At 45.8% G+C, this 24,674-nt stretch overlaps 3 protein-coding genes and 1 pseudogene across 6 annotated transcripts; 1 reads left to right on the top strand and 3 right to left on the bottom strand.

Annotated features, from left to right (window-relative positions):
• Positions 1 to 11,832: 11,832 nt before the first annotated feature.
• Positions 11,833 to 14,581, bottom strand: LOC120695062 (F-box protein At2g40910-like). The gene is made up of 2 exons (XM_039978382.1): positions 14,537 to 14,581; positions 11,833 to 13,098 (listed from the first exon to the last, which is right to left on the bottom strand). The coding sequence occupies exons 1-2, from the start codon at positions 14,579 to 14,581 to the stop codon at positions 11,833 to 11,835; spliced, it is 1,311 nt and encodes a 436-aa protein (XP_039834316.1).
• On the bottom strand, positions 14,109 to 15,679 carry LOC120666041 (F-box/LRR-repeat/kelch-repeat protein At2g27520-like). Its single transcript, XM_039945828.1, has 3 exons — positions 15,533 to 15,679; positions 15,295 to 15,447; positions 14,109 to 15,209 (listed from the first exon to the last, which is right to left on the bottom strand). Exons 2-3 carry the CDS (start codon positions 15,436 to 15,438, stop codon positions 14,685 to 14,687), a joined length of 669 nt encoding a protein of 222 aa, XP_039801762.1. The 5' UTR covers positions 15,439 to 15,447; positions 15,533 to 15,679; the 3' UTR covers positions 14,109 to 14,684.
• A 37-nt stretch (positions 15,680 to 15,716) lies between these two features.
• Positions 15,717 to 18,357, top strand: LOC120666019. 4 transcript variants are annotated; one of them, XM_039945805.1, is made up of 10 exons: positions 15,717 to 16,030; positions 16,135 to 16,200; positions 16,428 to 16,508; positions 16,584 to 16,637; positions 17,132 to 17,200; positions 17,340 to 17,402; positions 17,505 to 17,587; positions 17,668 to 17,733; positions 17,838 to 17,948; positions 18,035 to 18,357. In XM_039945805.1, the coding sequence occupies exons 1-9, from the start codon at positions 15,812 to 15,814 to the stop codon at positions 17,866 to 17,868; spliced, it is 732 nt and encodes a 243-aa protein (XP_039801739.1). In that variant the 5' UTR covers positions 15,717 to 15,811; the 3' UTR covers positions 17,869 to 17,948; positions 18,035 to 18,357. The 4 variants fall into 4 exon arrangements, with proteins under 4 accessions (XP_039801739.1, XP_039801747.1, XP_039801754.1 ...); XM_039945813.1 differs by having other exon boundaries at positions 15,727 to 16,030; positions 17,660 to 17,733; XM_039945820.1 differs by having other exon boundaries at positions 15,727 to 16,030; positions 17,660 to 17,733; positions 18,030 to 18,357.
• Positions 18,358 to 19,371: 1,014 nt separating this feature from the next.
• Positions 19,372 to 24,136, bottom strand: LOC120666010 (annotated as a pseudogene).
• Between the last annotated feature and the right edge of the window lie 538 nt (positions 24,137 to 24,674).

Here is a 24,674-nt window from a genome sequence, read left to right as displayed (position 1 = left end):
AGAACTTCGGCACGCAGGAGGGGCGGCAAGCAAGAGGGGGCGGCAACCAAGGAGAGGGGCTAGGGTTAGACCCCTTGCCCCCCTTGCTTTTATAGGCCCTAGGGGCGCCCCTCCCATTGGGCCGAGCCCCTTTTGGGCCTGACGAGGCCCATTAGTGCACCAAAGTCCAGTCTAACTTGGATCTCATCCTTATCAGGCTTCTTTTCCTTAAGTGTGTGACCCTATAGGCTCACATGCGAATAGACATGGCCCGAGTACTCTTACACGGCCCAATAGTAGACAGCGGCCTCTAGCAAGACATGTCAACTCCTATACGCACGCAAAGATCATATCAGACGAGCCGTCACAATGTCATATACATATTGTTCCTTTTGCCTCACGATATTTGGTCTTGTTCTAAGCTGACCTCTCTTTCTCGATGCCATGATTCAGATCCTTGGTTAACTCTTAATCTTCGCATGGCCATGCACTTCTTGATCTGAATCACTCGAGGGGCCCAGAGATATCTCTCTCAGGTAGAGAGGGGCAAATCCCATCTTGACTGTCCATGTCTCACAGCATGCTTCTTGACAAACCCGAAAACCACCTTTATAACTACCCAGTTACGGAGTAGCGTTTGATGGCTTCTAAGTAAGTCAATTCACATCTTGAGTACATGTGACAATCTTAGGTCTAAGGACACAACATACATATTGTGTAATGAGAAATCACCATCTCTTGTGTTGAGTCAGTTCGGACTCATGTCCTACATGAGTTCACACTATTAGTTTGACATCTCCATGTCCATGACCTGTGAAACATAGTCATCAACCAATACATGTGCTAGTCTAATATTCATGTGTGTCCATGCATGAACTCCGACTAGAAACATCTTTAGAATATCCATACAAGTAAAGAGTTTCACAAACAATTCACATAATCATTAATCAATACAAGTCGCCTTTCATGGATATTCAATGAACACTTTATTAATCATGAATGCAAAGAAATATGATCATCTCTATGATTGCCTCTAGGGCATATTTCCTACACTTAGACAGTAGTTGGGGTTTTCCCCATTCACCCACGCCGCGCCGCGCCATTACCCGAGGAGGAGAAAACGACGCTGAGCCGACACCAGGAAGGGGAGGAGGAGGAGGAGGAGGAAGAGATGTCATCGCTGATGTCCATGCCCTGCTTCACCTCACCACTAAGCATGCTACCCTCCCCTACACCTGAGTCAGTGAGCTAGTCCAGCCACCCGCACTGCCAAGCTGAGCTCGTGCTCGTGACACGCCGAGGCACACGCACACATCGCGCCGCCAAGTGCATATCCCCGTCCTGTCCCTGTCGGCCTCGACCTGAATGGGTGCGCGCACGCGAATCGCCTCGGCGCTGCATGTATGTTCTGCCGCGCCACTCACCGAGCTTCGCGACACTCGCGTCCTGCCTCGCACACCTTGGGACACGTTTTCGCTAGCCGTAGGATGGAGTGCACCATTGATTGCTACAAAATTTTACATTTATTGAGGATGGAGTGCACCATGGTAATCTTAGCGATATCTTAGGTCCTCTTTGGGAGGGCTCCAACTTTGGCACCTTCTGCAGCTCCCACTCAAGCCCCACCAAATATGGTGGATCCAAACAGCTCAGGCGGATGAGCCATTTGGTAGAGGAGGAGCCTAAAAACTAGCTCCCCGCGATGCCCCCTCTCCTCCCACACACTTACCTTTTTAACCTCTAGGTGGCGTGAGCGGAAGGCCGCGACAGGAGGCTTTCACAAAGGTGGTTGTCGGTGCAAACTCGAGGCGAGGGAGCCGTCATCGGGTTGCCTAAGGCGGAGGCGGTGGCGCAATCCCGCGGCGGCCGCTGGCGCAAGCATGAGGCGCATGCCTGAGGTGGGGTTGGCGAGCCGACGGGGGGTGGCGTGCGAGCCCAAGGCGAAAGTGGGGAGGGTAGGAGGCACGGGATGAGGGTGGTGCGGGGAAGAAGAAGAGGATAAGGAGGAAAGCGTAGGGGAGTCAAAAAATAAGAAGGAAAAGAAATAGAATGAAAAATAAAAATACAAAAAATAAGGGTATTATGGATATTTAACTTATTGGTGCAACTGGAGAAGTTATTTTGCCAATCGTTTTTTTAAATATTTTAGCTTCATCACAAAAGCCACTCCACCATAGGATCGGAGACGGAGTTGTTTTTTGGAGAAAATAAAACCTTTGCCAAACAGAAACCTTATGAAAGGATCGGGTGCTCTAGCCTAAGAGGGGGAGGGGGTGAATTAGGCACTAATAAAAACTTTGACCTATGGCTCCAACTAGTTTGCACAAAACTTAAACTAAAATATGCTATCTAGATGTGCAACTAGGTTGTTCTAGTGTGAAACCCCTATCCCAAAAGAGTTTAGCAACCTATAGCCTTTCCTATCAAGGAACTATTCTATGAAAGTAAAGGCACACAAGTTTAGCACCAAGCTTTTGTTTTGGTTCGCTAATGAACCACAGCACAAATGCTCGAAGCCTTGCAATCTCACTCACTAAGAGCTAATCCTTTACACAACACTCTCAAAGTGTGCTAAGGGCTAAGGATATGATCTTGATGCTCTTGTATGGCTTGGAGATGTTCTTGAGTATGTGTGGGAAGTCTAGCAACTCCAGCAAGCTTCAAATGGCCGGGGTGAGGCGTATATATAGGCCACCAAGTCTTATAGCCGTTGCTCCAACGGTCAGCAGAAAATCTGCGTATCATCGGATGAACCGATGCCTCTAGCTGGGGTAGCGTCAGTTCATCCGGTCACTCATAACCCGAAGTAGCCGTTGAACTCCTGACAGCTGACACATTGACTACCGGTTAAACCGATGCTTAGCCGTCAGTTAAACCGGTCACTCACAGCACTTAACTCTTCTGCTGACGTCATTACACCGATGGTATGCACCGATGCTTCACCGGTTCAACCGGTGCTGAAGACTTGGCTTTTGCGCGACTTGCATCGTCTCTGGAACACAGTATGCCCAATGCACCGATGCCCCTTTTTGAACCATCGGTTCATCCGGTGCCTATAAGCTGACTCGGCTTCGATTCCCTTCTGCACCAAAATACCATAACGTCGGTTCTTCCGACAACCATCGGATGCACCGATGCTCATGCGTCGGTTCTTCCGGTGCTACTGACCGAAGAGCTTTCAGGGCGCTGCCCTGAGACCCGCGAGGGGCGGCTCCCCCTCGACCCCGTTCGCTAACCGGATAGCGGAAACCCGTAGGGGCGGCCCTTCGGGCCTTGCTACGCCTATCTTCTCTTTCTCTTTGTCATTATTTGAACCTAAAAGCCTGAGAATGATCATCTTAACAATCATATTAGTCCCATTGATTGCGTTGTTATTCGATCACCAAAATCACTCGAAATGGTATAAATGGTGCCATGTTCGTTTCACCTTAATTCGTCGGTGGCTGTATGGACCGTCGTGATAAGCATGATGTGCTACGTAGATATCGATTACTTGTTTATAGCCACTTGTCATTATTGATCTATTAATCTATATTCGCTCTCTCAATAATTTTACTACTATCTTCATAAGCTATCGTTTTGAACCACATACGGGCCGTTGGTGGAGCCCGGCCACACGATCTGCTCGGCGGCGGCGGCGACCTGGCCCTTTCCTGAGGGTTGCCGGATCGGAACTTTTTTCTTTTTTATATTTAAAAAAAATAAAATTTCAAAAATATATGTCCGTTTTAAAAAATTTCAAAAATATACCCCGGTCGCCCTCCCATAGGGCGACAGGCCCAATGTGTAATTTTTTATTTCAAATTTGCAACGAAGTCCCTGGAGAAAAAAAAACAAGCCCTGTCGCCCGTTGGGGGGGCGACAGGGGCCTGTCACCCGGCCCACAGGCGACCGCCGCTGGGCCCGGCCCACAGTCGCGGCAGGGGGCCTGTCGCCCCCCCCCCCCCCCCCCCCCCCCCCCCCGCGGGCGACCGGGGTCTCCCCCTTATAAAAGCCCCAGCCCTCCCCTTCCCTCCTCATTTGAGCCCGAAAATTCCACCAAAAATCCAGAAAAAAAGAGAGGAGTGAGGAGAAGGAAAGCAGCGAAGCCCTGCCGGATTCAGCACTTGTGATCTGCAGGTTAGTACATTTAGTTTAAATATTGTTATATTTAAGTATTACGTATTTAAATATGAGTAATTTAATTTAATTAGAGCTATAGTAGATCCATTTAAGTAGGAGTTCAATGATACTTTAGTTTGTAGTTACGTAGTAGTAAATTAGTTTAGAAAATTAGTTCTACGCATTTATTATTACAATTGCAGTGCTATTAGAGACATGTTTATAAATTAATTATGATTTAGAATAGAATTTGGCATATGCAGTATAGAATTCGAGAGTCATCACGTAGTTATAAATACTTATACGTTATAGTTGAATTCCATACTTAGTTTTTACGGATTATTGAATAAGGCAGTGAAGTAAAGAGTATAACTCGATAAGTATTATGTGATATACAGATATGTCGAGCAAAATGCAGTTTCAAGTATTTTATGGTGAATACAATGTTATGTATGGGTCAAATGGAGTAGATCTTTCTGCCTTTAAGCGCACATCTAGCGGCATAGATAAACCTCTGGAAAGGAGTTTTGGTTCCATATGTAAGTGGCTGCAGCGTGGGTTCCATGTTGATCCGTTGACACATGTGATCACTGTCCAGTCTCTTGTTAATTGGGAGGTAGAAAGTGAATTATGGGAATTAATGATGATACACAGCACTGATGACTGGCAGAAGTACATGCAAGCAGCTCTAGAGCGTGGGTGGCCTCTGGCCATTCTTGTTCAAATCCGGGATAAGACACAAAATGAAATCCAACATTGTGCAGATCAAGGAACTCCGAGTATTCGAAGAGAGACCAATTATGTTGAGCAAGATGAGTCAGAAGAGACAGAGAACCAAAACATGGGACCACAGGGCCTTGCTGATGAGGGAGAGAGGATACATAGCATTGTGGACGAGATGGAGGCAGAAGACCAAACCGCAATAGAGATGGAAGAATATGAGGACTCATCTGATGACGAGCAGTACTCATTGCCAAAAGAGTGGAAAGAGCATGGTTTTGGCAGTCATATCGCAGAAGATGTACGAAATCAGGAGTGAGAGTACAGAGGGAATGAGGTAGTGCAAGGTGCAACATATCCAAACATTGAAGCCGTAAAAGATGCTGTGAGACTATGGGCAATCTCATTGAAATGAGAATTCAGAGTCGTGAAGTCTGGCAGTAAAGAATATGAGGTGAAGTGTGTGAATGCTGGATGTCCATGGCGAGTACATGCATTCAAGGGAAAATGGAAGTCAAACTGGAAATGTTCCATTGTCACAGAGCACACTTGTTTGCTGTCAGAAGTTATTCCCTCGCATCGCAATATATCATGCGACTTTGTTGCAAAGCAAATGTATGGGTTTATTATGGACAACCTAAATTATGAGCCAAAAATGATTATTCGACACATTGAGCAGACTTACCAGTACACCATCAGTTATTTGAAGGCATGGCGGGCTAAACAAAGGGTGTTCGAGATGCGGTTCGGCACATACGAGGCATCATATGATAACCTACCTCGTATGTTATCCCAGGTTGCTGCTAGAAATCCTGGAAGCTTTTATGACACATACCTTTTACCAGCCGTGACTAGGGGACAAAGAATTATGCAACGAGCCTTCTTTTGCATAGGTGCTTCTGTTAGAGCATTTCAGTTTTGTCTTCCGGTGATCTGTATTGATGGCACATTTTTGACTGGAAGGTATAAAGGTCAGATACTCACCGCAATCGGTGTAGATTGTAACAACCAAATTGTTCCGCTCGCATTTGCATTTGTTGAGAATGAGAACATAGACAGTTGGTATTGGTTCCTTGAACGAGTGAAGAATCATGTTGTTGCTGCACGTCCAGATGTGTGCCTTATTAGTGATAGGCATGCAGGTATCCTGCAATCAATACTGAAATTGCAATGTGGAACTGCGACAACGCCTCCATTATGGCCTGATGTCCAAAACAGGTGGTGCATTAGGCATATGGGTGCAAACTTCTATGAACACTTCAAGAACAAGGATCTTAAGAACCTGTTTAAGAGGTTGTGCACCCAAAATCAACAGAGAAAATTCAATGCATTATGGCAGATGCTTGATCAGTTGACTGCAGAGCTAGTGAAGGTAAGGGCATCAGGAGCAGGCACGAGTCAGGCTGCAGAGGCTAGGGATTCAATTGAGAAGCCATTTTCACACTGGATTCGAGGTGCACCTAAGGAGAAATAGTCATTCCTTTATGATACCAACGGAATACGGTATGGTATTCAGACAACGAACCATGCAGAGTGTTTCAATATGGTTATGCGTTCTTGTCGTGCCTTTCCACTTGTGGGAATTGTTGAGTTCATCATGTATGGGTGCATGAAGTATTTCAGAGAGCGTTACACGGCTGCAAGCATAAACATCAGCAACCCCCAAATTCAGTTTTGCAAAAGAGTGACACAATATATGCAAGAGAAGATTGAAAAGGCAAAACTGCACCGCGTCATATCCACAGGTACAATGGAGCATAGATTTGAGGTTCTATGTAAGGATAGAAGTGGTCGTGGTATCCGTAGAGATAGAGTGGTACAGGAGAGTTTGATTACAGTTGATGGCAAAGCATTCTGCTCCTGCATGAAGCCTAAGTTATTGCATATGCCATGCTCCCATCTCATTGCGGCATGTGCAGAGTCTGCGTTACAGCCAGGACTATTTGTTTCACCGTACTTCAGCAAGGAAGCAGCTGTATCCACATGGGGACATGAGGTATACGGGATTGGAATTGTGGGGCCTTTCACTCAGGATAATGAGAATAAGATGTTTATTCCTGATCCAGCCACTAAGAAAGGCAAAGGCCGCCGTCAGACACGTCGTATTCGGAATGGTATGGACGAGTCGGAAGCAAGCAAGGCACAAAAACGTTGCAGCCAATGTGGATCATTGAGTCACAACTACAAGAAGTGTCCTCAGAATGCACTTCACGATGTTGCTGACGTCGGTCCTTCCGGAAATCCCAGAGATGGAGCACCTCCTACGTTCAGACGAGCATCGGCGAGAATTGCTCGTGGAAGGCATTCGGTGTCATGATCCACAATTGTATTTCATTATTTGTAATATGTAGTAATGAAATATGGCAGGTATGTAATGAAGTATTATTGTATTTATGTGTCTAGTTTGTATGAAATATATATTTAGCTATGTGTTCTCATATATTTTTGAATGCAGGTATGGAGATGGACTCCTTGCTAGACCCAGTGATCGACTCGAGCCACAGGTCTTACTTTGCAGCTGTTGAGCACCGAGCCCTAGAGGTGCTACGTCCTCGTCCACCCGGCGAGGCGATCTCTATACACAACGATTGGTGTGACCGGTATGTAATGAAATATTATTGTTTATGACTTATGTATTCGCCGGTATTCCTTTGTTTCGACATTTTTTGTTTTTTCCAGGTTACGTGAGGCCGGCCTACTGACTCTGAGCCGTCTTGTCGAGGTTGGGCCTATTCAGCTCGACCGATCCCTCCTGACGGCGCTCGTTGACAGATGGAGGCCGGAGACACACACGTTCCACCTCCCGTGTGGGGAGATGACTCCTACGCTGCAGGACGTGGCCTACCTCCTCGGCCTCCCTATCGTCGGGGAGGCTGTAGGTCCGCGTGTGGTGGCGGCCTCATGGAAGGATGAGCTGGAGGCCCGTTTTGCCCTGGTTGACCGCGTGGATGAAGCAGGTCCGATCAACCCGCACCCGCGAGCAGTAGGTCCTTCGAAGACCTGGTTCCTACAGTTTACAGTACGTATTCATTCCAAATATAAATTTAATTGTTACAATTCACATGTTCCATTGATAGTTGAAACTATTTATCTTAATTGTTTATGCAGCCTGCCCTTTTGGCTTGCGGATGCCGACGAGTACAGTGTGACCAGATCGCTGGAGGCGTACCTCCTTTGGTTGTTTGGTTACATCATGTTCAACAACACTCATGGCAACTCGGTCGATAGGATTCTCCTTCCGTATGCACGGGAGATTGTGGATGGGGACGAGGACGTACCGCCCTACAGCTGGGGTGAGGCGGTACTTGCAGCCACTTACCGTGGACTCTGCGATGGGTGCATGAAGACACATGGGAACGCTATCCTGTCAGGGTGCCCACTACTGCTACAGCTTTGGTCGTACGAGAGGCTAGCCGTTGGTCGCCCCTTGGTCAGCCACGAGCCTTACCACGGGGGCATGTACGGCGACGAGGAGGACGAGAGGCCCACTATGGGAACTATCTGGATCTGGCGTCAGGTATGTTCGCAACAAACCTAATTTTGTTATTCATTGTTACATGATGTATTAGCGCACTTTTAATTTTACTTATTCGGAATGCAGAGGTCCTGGGCACATGCGCGGGTTAAACGCGCATATCCTGAGTTTGTTTCGGAGCTCGACATGCTGACGCCCGAGGACGTTGTCTGGGAGCCTTACAGCCCAGAGGCTGTGGCTACCCGTGCACCAGCAGGCCTGTCTTCGCACTGCTCCGCGAATGCGAGCCTGTGGCTTACTTCCGCCGTCCTGGTTTATGACATCGCGGTTGAGGCATATTGCCCCTGGAGAGTCAGGAGACAGTTTGGGCAGCGCCAGGAGTTTCCGGTGCCCACCGCGTTGGAGCGTGTCAGTCGCCAGGACCACAGGTAATTATGAATGAACTTGGCTCATACATTCATGTCGATTCTAACGATTCTTTGTGGTCCACTTTGTAGGTTGTCAAGGAGTGGCTTGCCGTGCTCTGATGATTGGCTCACCAAGATCCAGCCGTGGGTGGACCAATGGGAACAGGCAGACGAGCACTTGGTCCATCCAACAGGACCACACACAGATAGCTCCTTTAGGGCTTACCTCACCTGGTACTTACCCCGGACTCGGGCTCGTCTGGTTTTTGTTGACACTCACCCGCAGCCACACCAGGCGAGGCCTCAGGATGGCTATGCCCGGCACCACGTGGAGGCACTAGCTGGCGCGGTGAGTCTCTTGATCATATTTGCATATATATATAATCATATTCATAAGATAATTCATGTGTTTGTAACTTTACTGAATTGATGCAGTTTCGCCTTTGCAACATGATGGAGACGGACTGCTCGACTTACCTGACGAGGGTACGTGCCGGATCCCCAATGACCCAGTTTGAGCAGATAGAGGCATGGTCGAGGCAGCGTGATCAGTTGCGTCAGGTAACGCACAACTTCGGAAGCCGTGTGCAGTACGAAGACAGCCACGGGTCGTCTCAGGCGTCGTCGTCGTTCCCGTGTCCGTCGACCATACACGGGCCGACGTCGCAGTTCTTCCCAAGTACAGGTAACGTACATATCTCTTTAAAATTACATCAAGTGTTCCTACATATTTACTAATATCACATACAGGATACGATTCAGCTACTGCGTTCGGCCATACTGGAATGTTTAGAGGGACAGCACCAGTTGGCGGACCGTATCCAGGGATGGTACCGGGGCCACAGATACCGGCGTGCACAGGTTAATTTATGTTTCGTATTTCGGTTTCTACATGTCATTACGAAATATACGAGCGTACGCTAACATCCATATTTTTTGCGTAGGATTCTACCCCGATGCGGGCGCCGGACCTTCTTCTTCCTCCTTTCGACCAGATAACGAGACATTCACCTTAGACGACTTCGACAGCTTGAGTCCAGAAGAGCCTGCCGCGCAAGGTGACCCCGATGTCTTGGGGTATTCACAGCTAGGAGGAGCACCACTTGGGATCTCTCAGCAGCAGACACCGCAGCCCCTTGCGCGTCCTGAGCGACAGGTGAGGTCTCCGGATGTTCTCACCTACTCCGAGGGACATGTCCGTGCCCAGCAGAAGGCTAAGAGGGTCCGACGCCCTAGGGGTGGTTAGATGTATATGATGTTTATTTGTAATGAGATAGCTGTGAACCGCTTATTTGTATCCGATGTTTATGATTGTGGTAGGTTACTTGTCATTTGTTTTTATAGATATTATTTATGTGAACTTATTATGTTTGTGGGTTCCATAATGCTCGTGAAATAAGGGAAGTTCTTGCAATTTTTTTCCGTGATTTAATGAAGGACAAGTAACGTGCGGTAGGAGTTAGCGGCCGAGATCTTGCCGACGATGATGACGAATACACGCTCGAATAACTCAAAATAGGTCCCTGCAAAAATAAAAGTCCGAGAAAAAAAAGGGGGGGCTGTCGCCCCCCCAATGGGCGACAGGGGCCTGTCGCCCGAGGGGAGGGCGACAGGCCCCTGTCGCCCGTTGGGGGGGCGACAGGTCCCCCGCCTTTTTTTTTCTCTCCAGGGACTTCGTTGCAAATTTGAAAAAAAAAATTACATATTGGGCCTGTCGCCCTATGGGAGGGCGACCGGGGTATATTTTTGAAATATTTGAAAACGGACATATATTTTTGAAATTTTAATTTTTAAAAATATAAAAAAGAAAAAACGGCGCCGGATCGCCGCTTTTCCGGAGCACAATTCCACTAGGAAATAGTAAAGCTCGGCCCGCCTTGTAGCCCCACTCCACTCCACTCCACCGGCCTTGTGGAGCTCAAGTTTGCTTGTTATTCGAATGCAAAAGTAGGAAGGATTCAAATGTGTGATCACTACTTTTCATAAAAAAAAGTGTGATCTCATACATCAACAAAGTGGTAAAACATAGTAACAACTGGAAACAGTCAGCCAATTGTATAGCGTCTTGTTTATCTTAAAAATAAAGAAAACAACAAGGATCAGAGATGAGGCGACACCTCGAATACCAGACAGTTCTTCAGAAAATTTGAGAACGTCCTACCCCCAATGTATAAATATTCTCAGACATGTATATGAAAGAAAATACAATAATATATGCACACCAAGCATAGCGCATAGGTCAAAGTTCCCCTCTTAGTATTATTTTGTCTCTCTGCCACCATGATGGCACTTTATTCTATCCTGCAATCGGCTTTGATGGTGACCCAACAATATTCAGCTTACAAGTCACAAAAAAAAACAATATTAAGCTTCAGATTGAAGAATTAATTTCACCATCTTTGAACAATAAAGTTCAGAATATATAATGTAAATTTCAGACAGATATAGTCCACATGTGACATGCCTCTCAGGAGTTTAAATCATGCATGCTGGATGTACAACACATTAGCCACGACTAGAGCTCACAGAAAATTACCATTTGCCTGTTATCTGAATGCATGGGTTGCACTGACTAAAGGTACCTTATCAAGATACAGCAACAGAGTATCAACTATAAAAGCAGTTTAGTCAGAAAATCATTATATAGCTTCTAGACACGTATCTTTTATATATATATATATATATATATATATATATATATATATATATATATATATATATATATATATATAAAAGATGGATCAGAGATATGATGACAAACAACACCTTGATATCTGGAGTTAACTTCATAAGTACCAGAGAACTTGATTTTTCATGTAAAGAATATATTGTTACCCAACTTATAATACATCTGACATTTTGAGACATGTTTAAATAAAGTAATTGCATTAAGATAAGCATACCATAGGGGTCTGCAGGCCACGAACCAAAGGCAATAAATTACATGTACATCCTGATTGTTAATTATTACTAAAACAAAAATAATGTACCATCGGTTAAAGAAGGTACCATAGATCAGACGGTTGTCCAGTGCATTTGATCTAACTTGAACAGTGCCCTTCAAACTAGACAAGTGAGTGCTCAACTGAACGATTGAACTACGGATGAAGTGTCTTACATTTACAAGATTCCATGTACATTTGGATTCATTTAGCACATGAAAAACAGAGTAGCAACTAGCAGCAAGTCATAACACAACACCATGCCACCAACTTGTAAAGTCAGCAGATTTCCAGTGTACATCGCAAGCGCATCAAGAAGTTTCATCTCCACTTGTGCAGAAGTGTTGGTTCTTGGATCATAGATGAACAGAAATCCAGTTATTGGGAAATGGATGACTATCCTTCCATCATCTAGCATAAACAATGCCTTTACATGCCACTCAGTAATTGGGAAAATAGGTTCAATCTGAATCCTATACTCTTTCACCCAGACACCATTGTCAATGTCTTTCAGAAGCCAGAGGTCTGTGACCAGCTGGTACTTGTGGTAGTGCACAAGAGCTACAGAGCCTCTCAGATCAGCTAAAGTAATAAGAAACCAAAGGGCATAGTAGTCCTTCAAATCATACTCATCTGTAGAAATGATGTCACCTATTGGCCCCCGGATAACATCCCTCCATTCCTCACTCTCAAGGTCAAACGAAATGATGCAGTCTGGATTGATGCCAGGGTCGACACCAGCTTCAATCAGAGTGTGGTTTATACTATCCAACTTGAAGTAGACCACCTCACCAACAACGATGGCACTGCTCCCCCAAACATAGTGGTCATGGCTCCGCCTAGCCCGCCTTGCCCTCCACAACGCATGAACAGAACCGGAAGTGGAAGCACCATTGATGGTAAGCACCTCAAATAGCTGGTGCTCGTAATTGGCAAAGATGGATTTGCAGTTGAAAATCCGCACCTTGTACTCTCCAGTAGTGGCAATCCTCCCAAATGCGAAATCGGTGTATCGATGGCGGAAATTCTCTTCCTTCAAATGAACAGCCGCCGGGCTCTCCGGCAGGACGCGAACAATTCCGGTAGCCGGATCGAGCACGCGGCAGATGTTGGTCACCGTCGCCGTGCAGGCCAGATCGAGGCGCGTGGGGAGCAGGTCGTGGCCATCCGGGTTGGGGATCACCTTCACCACGTTGCCGGACAGATCCACGAGATGGACGCCCGCCTTGTCGCGCTTGAAATTGGCCAGGAAGAGCGGGCGGCGCGCCGCGTGCGCGCCGGCGAAGAGCGGGTCGGAGGTGAGGGAGCGCCAGGAGCGGCAGACGGCGCGGAAGCGGCAGAGCTCCTTGGCGGGCAGCCGCAGCAGGACGTCGAACAGCAGGTCCGGGGGCAGCACGCCGGCGTTGGAGGCGGCGGCCGCTCGCCGGCGCCCGGAGCGGATGACGGCCCCGGCGACGCCATCGGCGGAGCTTACCTGGTGACCGGAGCTCGCGGGCGCGCCTCTCGGCCGGCCGGATGAGCGGCGTGGCCGCCGGGCAGGGGCTCAGCTCTGGGGTGAGGTGGGCTGAGGAAGGGCGGCGGGCGGCGGGCGGCGGCGCGACCGAGAACCGACCGGGCGAAGGGGAATGGATAGGGTTGGGGCGTCGGCTCGGGAACCCGATGGGCCTGGATTTTCTTGATACGATGATGTGCCGGCTTCCCCACCCAACAATTTGGTTTCGGACTCCAAACATGTTTCAAGCCAACGCATTCGACATGCAGGTTCTTCAAACTAGGTGTCCAAATTCACGTTTAAATAAAGTAATTACATTAAGATAAGCATACCATAGGGGCCTGCAGGCCACCAACCAAAGGCAATAAATTACATTCAAATCCTGATTGCAAATTATTACTAAAACAAAAATAATGTACCATCAGTCAAAGAAGGTAACATAGATCAAACAGAGGTGTCCAGTGCATTTGGATCTAACTTTAATAATGCACTTCAAACCAGACAAGTGAGTGCTCAACTGCTAACGGTAAAATGATTGAAATACAGATGAACTGTCTACATTTACAAGGTTCCATGTAGATTTCGATTCATTTAGCAGATGGAAACACAGAGTAGCAACTAGCAGCAAGTTACAACACTACACCATGTCACCAGCTTGTAAACTCAGCAGATTTCCAGAGTACATCGCAAGCGCATTAACTTGTCTCATCTCCAGTTGTGCTTTAGTGTTGGTTCTTGGATCATAAATGAGCAGCCGTCCAGTTAGTATGAAATGGATGACTATCCTTCCAGTCATCTAAGGCTGTGTTTAGTTTGCGAAAAAGTTTGGATTTTGGTACTGTAGCACATTTCATTGTTACTTGACAAATATTATCTAATTATGGACTAATTAGGCTTAAAAAATTTATCTCGTACTAATCAATTAGACTGTGTAATTAGTTATTTTTTTCAACTGTATTTAATGCTCCATGCATGTGTATACAAATTCGATGTGACGAGTACTATAGGAAATTTTTTGAGAACTAAACGGGGCCTTAACATAAACAATGACTTTACAGAGCAATCGGGAGTAGGGAAAATTGGTTCAATCTGAATCCTATACTCTTTCACCCAGAGAGCATTGTCAAAGTCTTTAGAAGCCAAAGGTCCATGATGTACTGGTACTCACGGTAGTGCAGAAGAGCTAAAGAGCCTCTCAGATCAGCTAGAGTAGTCTGATACCAAAGGGAAAGGTAGTCACCCAAATCATCATCATACTCACCGGTTTGAAAGATGTCATGTATTGGCCCTTGCAGAATTCCCCTCCATTCCTCTCTCTCAAGGTCAAACGAATAGATGCTGTCAAGAGGAACGCCAGGGTTTACACCAGCACCAATCATTTCATCGTATTCAGCATCCTCCTTGAAGTAGACCACCTCACCAACGACGATGGCACTGCCTGGATCGACAAATTTCCATTGTGCATGGCTGGAACGGGAACCAGAAGCACCGCTCGCTGATGAAGGCCGGTAAGGGTGGGACGGGCAAGGCTGTGCATGGGCCGGCTGAATATCCGTAGCACCTTGTACTCAGTACTCTCCGGTAGCGCCAATCCTCCCAAATGCAAAAGAGGTGTACGGCTTGATTAAATTTTCTTCATTGAAATGAACAGCTAAATTTTCTTCATTCAAATGAACAGCTGCCGGGGGCTCTGGCAGGACGTGAACACTTCCAGTAGCCGGATCGAGCACGCGGCAGCTGTTCCTCACCGTCACCACGCAGGCCAGGTCCAGGCGCGTAGAGAGCAGCTCGTGGCCGTCCCCGTTGGGTATCCGCTTCACCACCCTGCCGGACAGATCGACGACATGGACGTGCGCCTTGTCGTCCCGGAAATTGGCCAGGAAGAGCGGGTCCCGGTGGCGCGCCGCGTGCTCTCTGATGAAGAGCGGGTCGGAGGCGAGGGAGCGCCAGGAGCGGCAGACGGCACGGAGGCGGCAGAGCTCCTTGGCGGGCAGCCGCAGCAGGACGTCGAACAGCACGTCCGGGGGCAGCACGCCGGCGTCGTCGGAGGCGGCGGGCGGCCCGGAGCGGCCGAGCGGCGGCATCGACGGAGCCTACGAATCCGCGGGCATCCAGAATCGAAACCGTCATGCCGGAGAAACGAGGGCTGGTGCGAGGAATGAAGAGGACGGAGCTTACCTGGTGACCGGAGCGCGCGGGCCTGCCTCTCAGCCGGCCGGATGAGCGGCGTGGCGGGGACAGCACGCCGGCGTTGGAGGCGCCGGGCGCACGCCGGCGCTCGGATCGGCTGGCCGGAGCGGGGGACGGCCCCGGCGACGCCATCGACGAAGCCTACAGATCCGCGAGCAACCAGAATCGAACCCGTCATGCCGGAGAAGCGAGGGCTGGTGCGCCGAACGAAGAGGGCTGTGCTTACCTGGTGGCCGGAGCGCTCCTCTCAGCCGGCCGGAGGAGCGCCGGTGGCGGCGGATCTGCTCTGACGGCGGCGAGGGGGAAAATGGGGGAATGGATAGAGTTGGGGCGTCGGGGTTTTGTCCAAAGTTTGCCCTTTCGACAAAAAAAAGGCTCATTTTGCCCCCGTGAGAATAGCAACAATAACCGCTTTGCCACAAGCATTTCCCGCGAGCCTGCAGCCACACAGCCTTCATCACGGCCGTAGCAGTCTAGCAGAGGCAGAGCAGAGCGCGCAGGGTCCATGGCCGTCGCCGGCGCGCGGGCCTCCGTCCTCCTCCCCTCCACCCTCGCGGCTTGCACATCCCCCCGCCCGCGGCTCCTCGCGCTCCAGCTCCGCCACCGCCGCCCGCGCGGCTCCCTCGCCTCGGCGCCGGCCGCGGGCAGGGGGCGGCTCCGGGTGCGCATGGCGAGGACGGAGTCCACCGGCGTCGCCGTCGGCTTCCGCGCGCCGCAGTTCGAGGTACGTCGGCCGGCGCGGGTTCTTGAGAAAGGTCTTGGCTGTGAGATTTGAGCCTGATTCTTGCTGCTGTGCTTGGATGCTCTGCCTCTGTGGTGGGCGTGCAGCTCCCGGAGCCACTGACGGGGAAGCTCTGGACGTTAGATGATTTCGAGGGCAACCCTGCACTGCTGGTCAGCCACTCTTTGTAATTGCAGCTTGTTACTTGACTGAAGAAACACAACCTCTGTTCGTCATGTATATGAGATTTTGAATAAATAGAGCAGCTATTTGCTTTGTGTTATTCAAGGCTTCAGAATCCAGATGTTGCTCTGTGTACTATGTCTTTTCAAACAATTACTGTCAGGTTAGGCATTTTCTTGCACCGTGAACATATTGCCGCTTGACTCCCCCCTTTCAGGTTATGTTCATTTGCAACCACTGTCCATTTGTAAAACATCTGAAAAAGGATATTGCAAAGCTCACCTCTTTCTATATGGAGGTAAGAACTTGGAAGAATTGGCAGAACGTTCTCCTATTCTGCTTATACTTGTGATGACCTCTAGATACAATGCAGAAAGGACTTGGTGCAGTTGCCATATCGTCAAACTCAATTAGGACGCATCCCCAGGTTAGGAGTTACAACCGATGAATGCCTTACTTAGTTTCTGTTATTTTTGTAACCAGTAGTTTTTCTGTGTCAAAGCATATGAATGCAAAAAAATTTGTTGTAGCTTGCTCTATAATTTTTAGACCTTTAATGCAAGATTTGACTATGATTGTTCTCTCGGAAAAAAAAATTACATACTGTAAATTATTCTATTTCAAGTAATGTTTGGTGGCACTCTTTCCATGTGCTCTCACATATTACACAATGACTTCTATTTAGTGACAGAGGGAGTACTTTACACAACAAATTACTATGTTGAGTTCCCTTTCTGATTTTTTTTTTAAATGTTTTGTTTCATGCCACCAATTTCGTTAATAGGAGCTGATGTAGTTATCCATTAAGGCATTAAGTTTGAGACGGCCGGAGGTGCCTCATTTTCGCTCTTCAGTTCTGCTTCTGCATTCTAATGCTCAGATTTTCTGGTTGAGCCAAAAATTAACCTTTTGATTCTGCAGGATGGTCCAGAGCGCATGGCTGAAGATGCAAAATTGTTCGAATATCCTTTCCCCTATCTTTACGATGAGGTCTGTCTGCACCGTGCCTTCAATTCAAGGACTTTCAGTAACAATGAAGATCTTCTGTTTGATGCAATACTTTCACCATTGAACTTCTTCCTTTAGACTGAGCTATTTACCTTTTGTTTGTTACTCCTGCACCATACAGTCTCAAGAAGTAGCAAAAGCTTTTGGAGCAGTCTGCACACCAGAGTTTTTCTTGTTCAAAAAGGTGATCCTACTCAGTGTTCACCCATTGAAAATTGCTAGCTCTGCTGGCTATCTTATTTGTGCAATAACTAAACAATAATGGATCCCCTTTGTCGGACATCAGGATGGACGAAGGCCTTTCGAACTTTTCTACCATGGACAGTTCGATGATTCAAGACCCAGTAACAATGTGCCAGTAACAGGAAGGTAAATTCTGCGAGGTTGAATTAGGATCCATGCAAATTCCTGGTCTCCCCTTGTGTTCATGTCCTTTCCCAGTTTTGCAGGGATCTAAGCCGCGCAATTGACTGCGCACTCAGTGGCCAAGAATTGCCTTTTGTACAAAAACCTAGGTACCTGAGTATGGATATTTTATAGAATTCGATTCGATTTGCTTGCTTCACACCTTGTGTTTCACTGGTTTGTTTCCTAACATTTTTTCTTCCATTACCTATAGTGTTGGCTGCAGCATCAAATGGCACCCATGAAAAGCTCTAATGTTGGTGTGCGTTGAGAAATATTCAGATTTTTCACTTCTCAGAGCAAAGATGTGGAACATTCGATTGAGGTGGGTCCAGCTCATTGTTTGCATTCTGGGATTATCGTCATGTATATTATGCAATTACACTATTGTTGGCATTTGATGCAGCGCAGGTGCATAGGAGCAGATTTTTCAAGTCAGTATCGATTGCCTTGGGAACAGAATTGTGTTGGGAGAAATATGTGAATTTTGCATCGTAAAGCAGAGCTGTCAGAGCAAAAATATAGCGCTAGTGCAGAGAAAGGCCCATGTAGAGAAGTATATATATGTACTAAACACAAGTGCTTTACATGTACTCATGTGTAGGAGGTCGTTTTTTATGTGGTATAATCCCAAAACTGACGTTACCCATCGTTTGTACAAGTGCATATTATCTGTCATCAAAGCAGGGACAAAATCGCTCGCTTAATGGATGCAAGTTCATTATGGTTTGGTATTTCAATCGGAACGTACTTCGTTTGGAAGTTTTTTTATAAGAAAAAAATAATGAAAATTATAAATGGCAAAATGGTTGAAAAATATTGGCTTCGCCCAGACTCAAACCGGACTACACCACGGAACCTTGTATGATGCGGTGATGTTGTTATTTTATAAATACAAATAACTGTTCGAATAGATTGGGATTTCTGGATTACTGTTACTGCGGCAAATAAAAAGGGACGGCGATCCGTCTCCAAAGTTTAGAATAACAAATCTTGCCCAAAAAGAATTTGCTGCGAACTTCTGGCATATGTCGTTGGAACTGTTGCTCTCGTTCCCATATTAAGTGAAGTCTGAATTTCAATAGTAACCTGTCAAAGCAAACTAACCATATGATTGAAACAGAGCAATGCCAAGGTATTCAAGTGCCGGATGGGTATCATGCGTACCAACATCATCAGATCCGAGAATCCAAACCTCTGTTTTTTAGTCAGAAAGAGGACAATTCATTCTAGCCTCAAAAGCTGTAGTAAGGTGCTAATTTAAGCAAACGTATACTTAGTACTCACATCTTAGATATCCCTCTGTTTTCAAATATACGATGTTTTCTTTTAAAAAATACGCCTAGTATTAAAAAAAAGGAGGCAATATTTGTTTTATTTACTTCCTTTCCAGTTGCAACAGGAACAAGCCTTGTTTATCTATCTCCTTCAAGCAGTCCGGCTGCCTAGTTTTAACATGATGAGACTCTTACAACCATCAAAAACCAACATATCGAAGAGCATATGGCATTGAGCCCCAACCTAATTGCAATGCCCAATTGCCCAAAGGACATTGTATTATGCAAAATTGTATCATGCGCCATCTCTTTTTCACCGTATATATATACATACAAACAGCCTTAATTATTGCTAAACATCCGATGGTCGAACTCTTCTTAAGCATCAACCAGTTGAGATAATGCTGACGAGCAGCTTCAGCTCTCCCCGGGCCACCTTCGAGCTTCTTCAACCTCCGTTCACGGTCCACCTCACGTCGTCAGTGCATTGGGGAGCGATGAGTGGGTGCCTAGCACCTTGCCGCCGACATCCGGGAAGCTCTCCTGCCCGGGCAATGGCCCCACCCTCTCGTCTTGTTCGACCTTCACGGGGTACCTCATGAGATGGCCCTTCATATCCTCCATCTGCGGCGAGACGTAGCTCGCCCAGTTGTCATCCGCCACCTGGTTCACCCGCTGCACGCACTCCTCGGACTCCGGGTGGCGGAAGCACTCCTCCAACGTGCCAAGGTGCTCTGCCCAAAGAGACATCCTGTACCCATACACCTGCAGATCAACAGCCGGCGATTGTGTCATGAGTCATGACTTAAGCTGCAGCTCTAGATATTGTGCAAAGACTTCTATAGAGAGGAGGGCCATGCCTGTCGCCGCGGAGGGCTGCCGCTTCCAGCCCAGCTGTAGTGAGGCTGGTACGCGCCCATGGTGATCTCCGTGTCCCGTGAGCCGTCCATGGATCTCTGGTTTATGTTGGCCGACCCGATGAGCACGTACTCATCGTCAACAATCATCCCTTTTGAGTGCACGTAGATCATGACCCTCCTGAACTTCTGGGGCAAACGCTAGAAGAAAAGGAAGACAGTCTATCATTAGAAAACAGATCTAATTCACACATTTGAACAACTTATATATATTCCAGGACGAAATGTAGTTACCACTGCAGAGTTCTCATTGGAAGTGTTCATTGACACAACGTCACTCAAGACTTCTCGCTTGCCAAGGCAATAGAAGTTCAGGTACTCCTGTGGATGGCTTTCATTTAAACCCTCCTTTCGAAGAGCGTCCGCGACAATCTTGTACATCATGGACATCGTATGCCCCTTGAAGAGATCAAATGGAACCAACAAAAAAGGCATCAGGATAAAAGGACAGTGCATCATATTTTCAATGAAAATCAAACCATGACAAGGGAGAAACCTGCCAATAGAGGATCTCCTGCATAGCAGCAGTAGTCGGATTGCCTTCAGGCCACATTGGTATAACAATATATGCTGCAAACCTCTCCTTTGCCTTAATCTTTCTTGCAATCTTTATGGCCAATTCAATTGGTATTAGGTTCTCGGCACCTGTTTCCACAAGAGTATTGAAATCATAAGCTGGATTGGTCTTACAAATCTTGACTTAGAAAAGAATGCACCAACTGGTATGCACTAAATATTAATTGTTTTCCATCATCTTTCCCAATCAAATCAGTAATAGCTATGCTTTTTCTTTACCTCAGACAAGTGGCAAAAAGCTCAACTAATCCTCATTCAACACTCAGAAATGCTAAAGTAAGGTTGTCAATCGCTTATTATAATATAATAATAGATCTAAAACTAAACCATGTCTCTAGCAGTGGAAACTGTGAAGCAATGGTTATCATATGGTCCAAAAGCATATCCTAATGTAGATGGAATGATGATACAAATGGGAGGGTTAAGAACAAAGCTAGAACAGAACAAAAGTATTAATGTAGCTAATATTCAACTTGTTACCTGCACTTCTGTGTGCAGACCAGTAGTATGAAGATCCAATAAAGTACTGGTTTTCAATATAGACAAAGTGCTGTGCAGATCTGATGGCTTTAATATATGCATTGTGTATGCTCTTGTCTATCTGCAGATTCTTTGCACAGACAAGATTCTGCACAACAAAAGGGTATAGTAGTATCTCGCTGAAAGAACCAAGCTTCAGATAGAAAGCTTGCATTTTAATGTTAAAGTTAATTATAACCAGTCTCCATTTCAGAAAAATCACACTCCATTGCTAACACACCGCAAGGGATTGTACCTGGGATTCAGCCTCTTGAACAAGTTTTAGGAATCCTTTTACAGATCCTGAATCAATTGACCGGAAAACCTAGCCAAATAAGAGAAGATAAGCAAGCTATCTGAAACCTAGAGTAGTAATCACATAGAGGTGGAACATCTTTGATGTCAATATGAATGACTCGTCATACCTGCACATGCCAGTTTTCAGGATCCTTTTCTTCACAAACATGTGCATTTAATTCATCCGCGGAGGGCGAAACAATCCACGACATCCGATCTATTTTTACCAATGTGCCATGATGCCAACTTACAGCTCTTCTGACACTGACTTCCCATTTTGCAGATTTTCTCCATCTCTGTTCAAAGTTTGTAAGTACATTATATGCAGCAGGACCCTCAATTTTGCAATGTAAATCGTGCCATGGCTGTCTGGGTCCAATCTTATTAACCTGTGATTGTTGGAAAAAGATATTCAAATTTTCAGCAGGTTAAAATGATGCTGACTTTGTCAACATTACTGTACAAAATTCTGCAAGAGAGTTAGCAACATAGTTGGAGAGGGAAAACTAGATGGTAGAGAACTTACAGGGAATGTGGGGTTGTGGAAATCGTCCTTGAAAACAGTATCTAAATCCTTGAAAAGCCTGCGTTCAGGTGTATCATATCTGCCATCACACAAGTCTAGACCACCAATAAAAGCAGTTATTTTTCGATTGTTTCCAGTGGCTTGGGTGTCTACAATGACACATTTCTGATGGTGTGTAAACAAAGTTCCTACAACCTGGAGAATAAAAATTGTCTTTTAATATACCCTTGAGTGTGGTTTTACAGAACTCAGAAGTAAGAGTGCATGTGTTATCACAAAATAAGTACGACTGATGAACTACATACGACTTGTAACTTCCCAAACCAACAACTTCATTATGAATACCTCAGTAGTCAAATTCAGTTAAGAAGATTAGCCAACAGCACTATGCATGAAGCCTGCTCATATACGTAGTCAACATATCATCATTTTTTTCCTAACCAAGGTTTTCTCCAAGAGAATACTATGACATAGAATTTCAATTATATTTTTCTAACAGCATATGTGTTAAATTCCAGACTTTATCTCTAACTCGCTATTTTTTATCTGAAACAAATGCAGAAATATATATGGATTAAATAAAATGCAAGTGAGCATCTCTTGTACAAGTTCAAATTCAATCACATCTTTATGTGTGGAAAAAAGGTAAGTATAGTTTTGGAGGATAATGTATAAGATATTAAGATGTTTCGAGTAATAATGTATATGAGAGAACAAAGGACTAAAGAGAAACTAAGAACTATTGCTTGATATGCTGAAACCAGCAATATAGATTCAATGTACGTGCATGTGGCCACAAAGAGAGAAACAATATCCAAACCTGCTGCTTGAAAATGCTAAGTTTGTTGCTAGCATAGCGAGGAGACAACACACAATGGACACCTGAATGCCTGAAAAATTTGCGAGCTTCCTCATCATGTGTATGCATGAGCCCATCCTGCATTCCACCTACATCATTTCTATCAGACTATTCTTCTCCAGAGAAAGCAGCAACACGCTATTGTAGTCACAACTAGAGCAGAGCAGCAACCAAAACTTGCAATTTGGATTCCGCAGGCATTTATCTTATTCGCAATTTTTTTTATCAAACAGAAAGGATGACTGCATATCACTATATTGAGATAGGAAAAAAAAAGGATAAAAAAGTACAAAACACACCAAAAAACAAAACAAAAGATCAAAGAAGGAAAAAAAGACGCACAATATTATGTGGGTCCAATTAAACTATCAGCTTGTTTCTTGAGAGAACCAGGGACATTAATCATATGGGAAGAGAATTAGATATCGCCCAAATATCAGTACCATGTCAGTTATTATATTAATCCTTCCATCATTATCATGTACTAATTAGGAAATAGTATTATCAAGTCTTAGTTTGATATTCTGTCTACCTCTTAACAACCATTTACATGTTTACAACAAAGTGATTCTGATATTCTGAAATGAAGAGGTTCTAGCAGAGGAAAGAATCCTACCGTTTTTAAGAGAAATTTATCATGTGATGTTTTGTCATCCCAAAGTAACACTATAACACGGACTCCTTCTTGAACTTTACGCTTCAAAAGTTCCCCAATGGTTAGTGGGTTTCCATTAGGAACAGGTTTTGATGATTCCCTTACAAGCCTCACAGGGTGATACAAGGACCAGCCGACTATGTAGATGAGATGATGGGCCTCAATGATTGCATGACAAATATCTTCCCAGCATTTGTTTTGTTCATATGTCCTCCCACCATCGATCTCAATTTGAGGTCGGAAATCGTCAGGAACATGAGCATCTTGATATAGTGTGACCATACCACCCTTCCTAAGAGGGAAATAAGCATTTGGGACACCAACACCATCATCACCAACTCCATCCTTGTATAATGGGTTCGTGTCAATTGTCTTATACTAGATAGACAAATGCAGTTCAGGAGACGGCTTCATAGGATTACTGTACTGACCAGCAATTGGAAACCAGCCAGTGACCATATCACCTGGTGCAATCTGCTCAACTGGTATTGAAGCAACACCAATAAGCTCTGCCCCGAAAACATCATTGTCCTTTACAAGAAACTCAACTCTGCTAACTGAATGTGCAACTTGAACGTAGAAATGTTCCTCCCATTTAGGGTTCTCCGAGTTGGCAATGACTCGAGTTTGTGCCACTGTTGCTCCTGAGAGGCAAACTGAAACATAGGGATCACTAGTAATGATCTTCCTCATGTCTGGGTGTGCATCAGACTTCCCACAGTCAGTGCTGCAAGCTCCATACCCAGTAAAACATTTTCGCATCCTTTCTGTCATGAGATCCATATTTGGGAGACATTTTGCTTCAATTATCTGTATGTCCAAGTCTCCATGCAGGAGCATACTAACCCCAGATTCAATAGAGTGTTTCCCCATTGTATCACGGTATGAGAAAAGTCCGCCAGACAATATGATGAACCAGAAGCTAAACTGTTCCTGGAGAACACATCCTTTGCAAACCAAATCACATTGAAGGGTGCTGGGATCTTTATAGGTTATCCAAATACAGAAGGAACCTGCAGAGTGCACTCAATTTTCAGAAGACACATTCATAAACATGACGGAAAATGAAGACAGGAGACATTCTGCAATATTTAACGCAGGGGCCCTAAGGCCTGGTTCCTGAATCCCTTGGTTATGCAGTGGCATTCGGTTTCAGTTGTTTGTTTTCTACAGAATTCCCAGCCTCCCAGGAGTCTAGGAAGGTCTAAATAACATAGGATCCTAATTCCTGTTGACTGGGTGGGGACATGCGTATTGGATTAAAGTCAAAAGAAGACAGGCCTAAATTTCAACTGATTATATTGATCGGTCCTCCCTCAGTCCCTCGTGCACTGTGTTCTGTTTGTGTAAGCCAATCAAATTCATAATTCCATCCCAACTCCCATTAGACTCAAACTTGATTCGCAAGCCAATTGTGTAATCAAG

The sequence above is a fragment of the Panicum virgatum genome, chromosome 2K, assembly GCF_016808335.1.
Source record: "Panicum virgatum strain AP13 chromosome 2K, P.virgatum_v5, whole genome shotgun sequence".
Classification (NCBI taxonomy): Eukaryota; Viridiplantae; Streptophyta; class Magnoliopsida; order Poales; family Poaceae; genus Panicum; species Panicum virgatum.
This window is presented reverse-complemented; position numbering and strand designations above follow the sequence as displayed.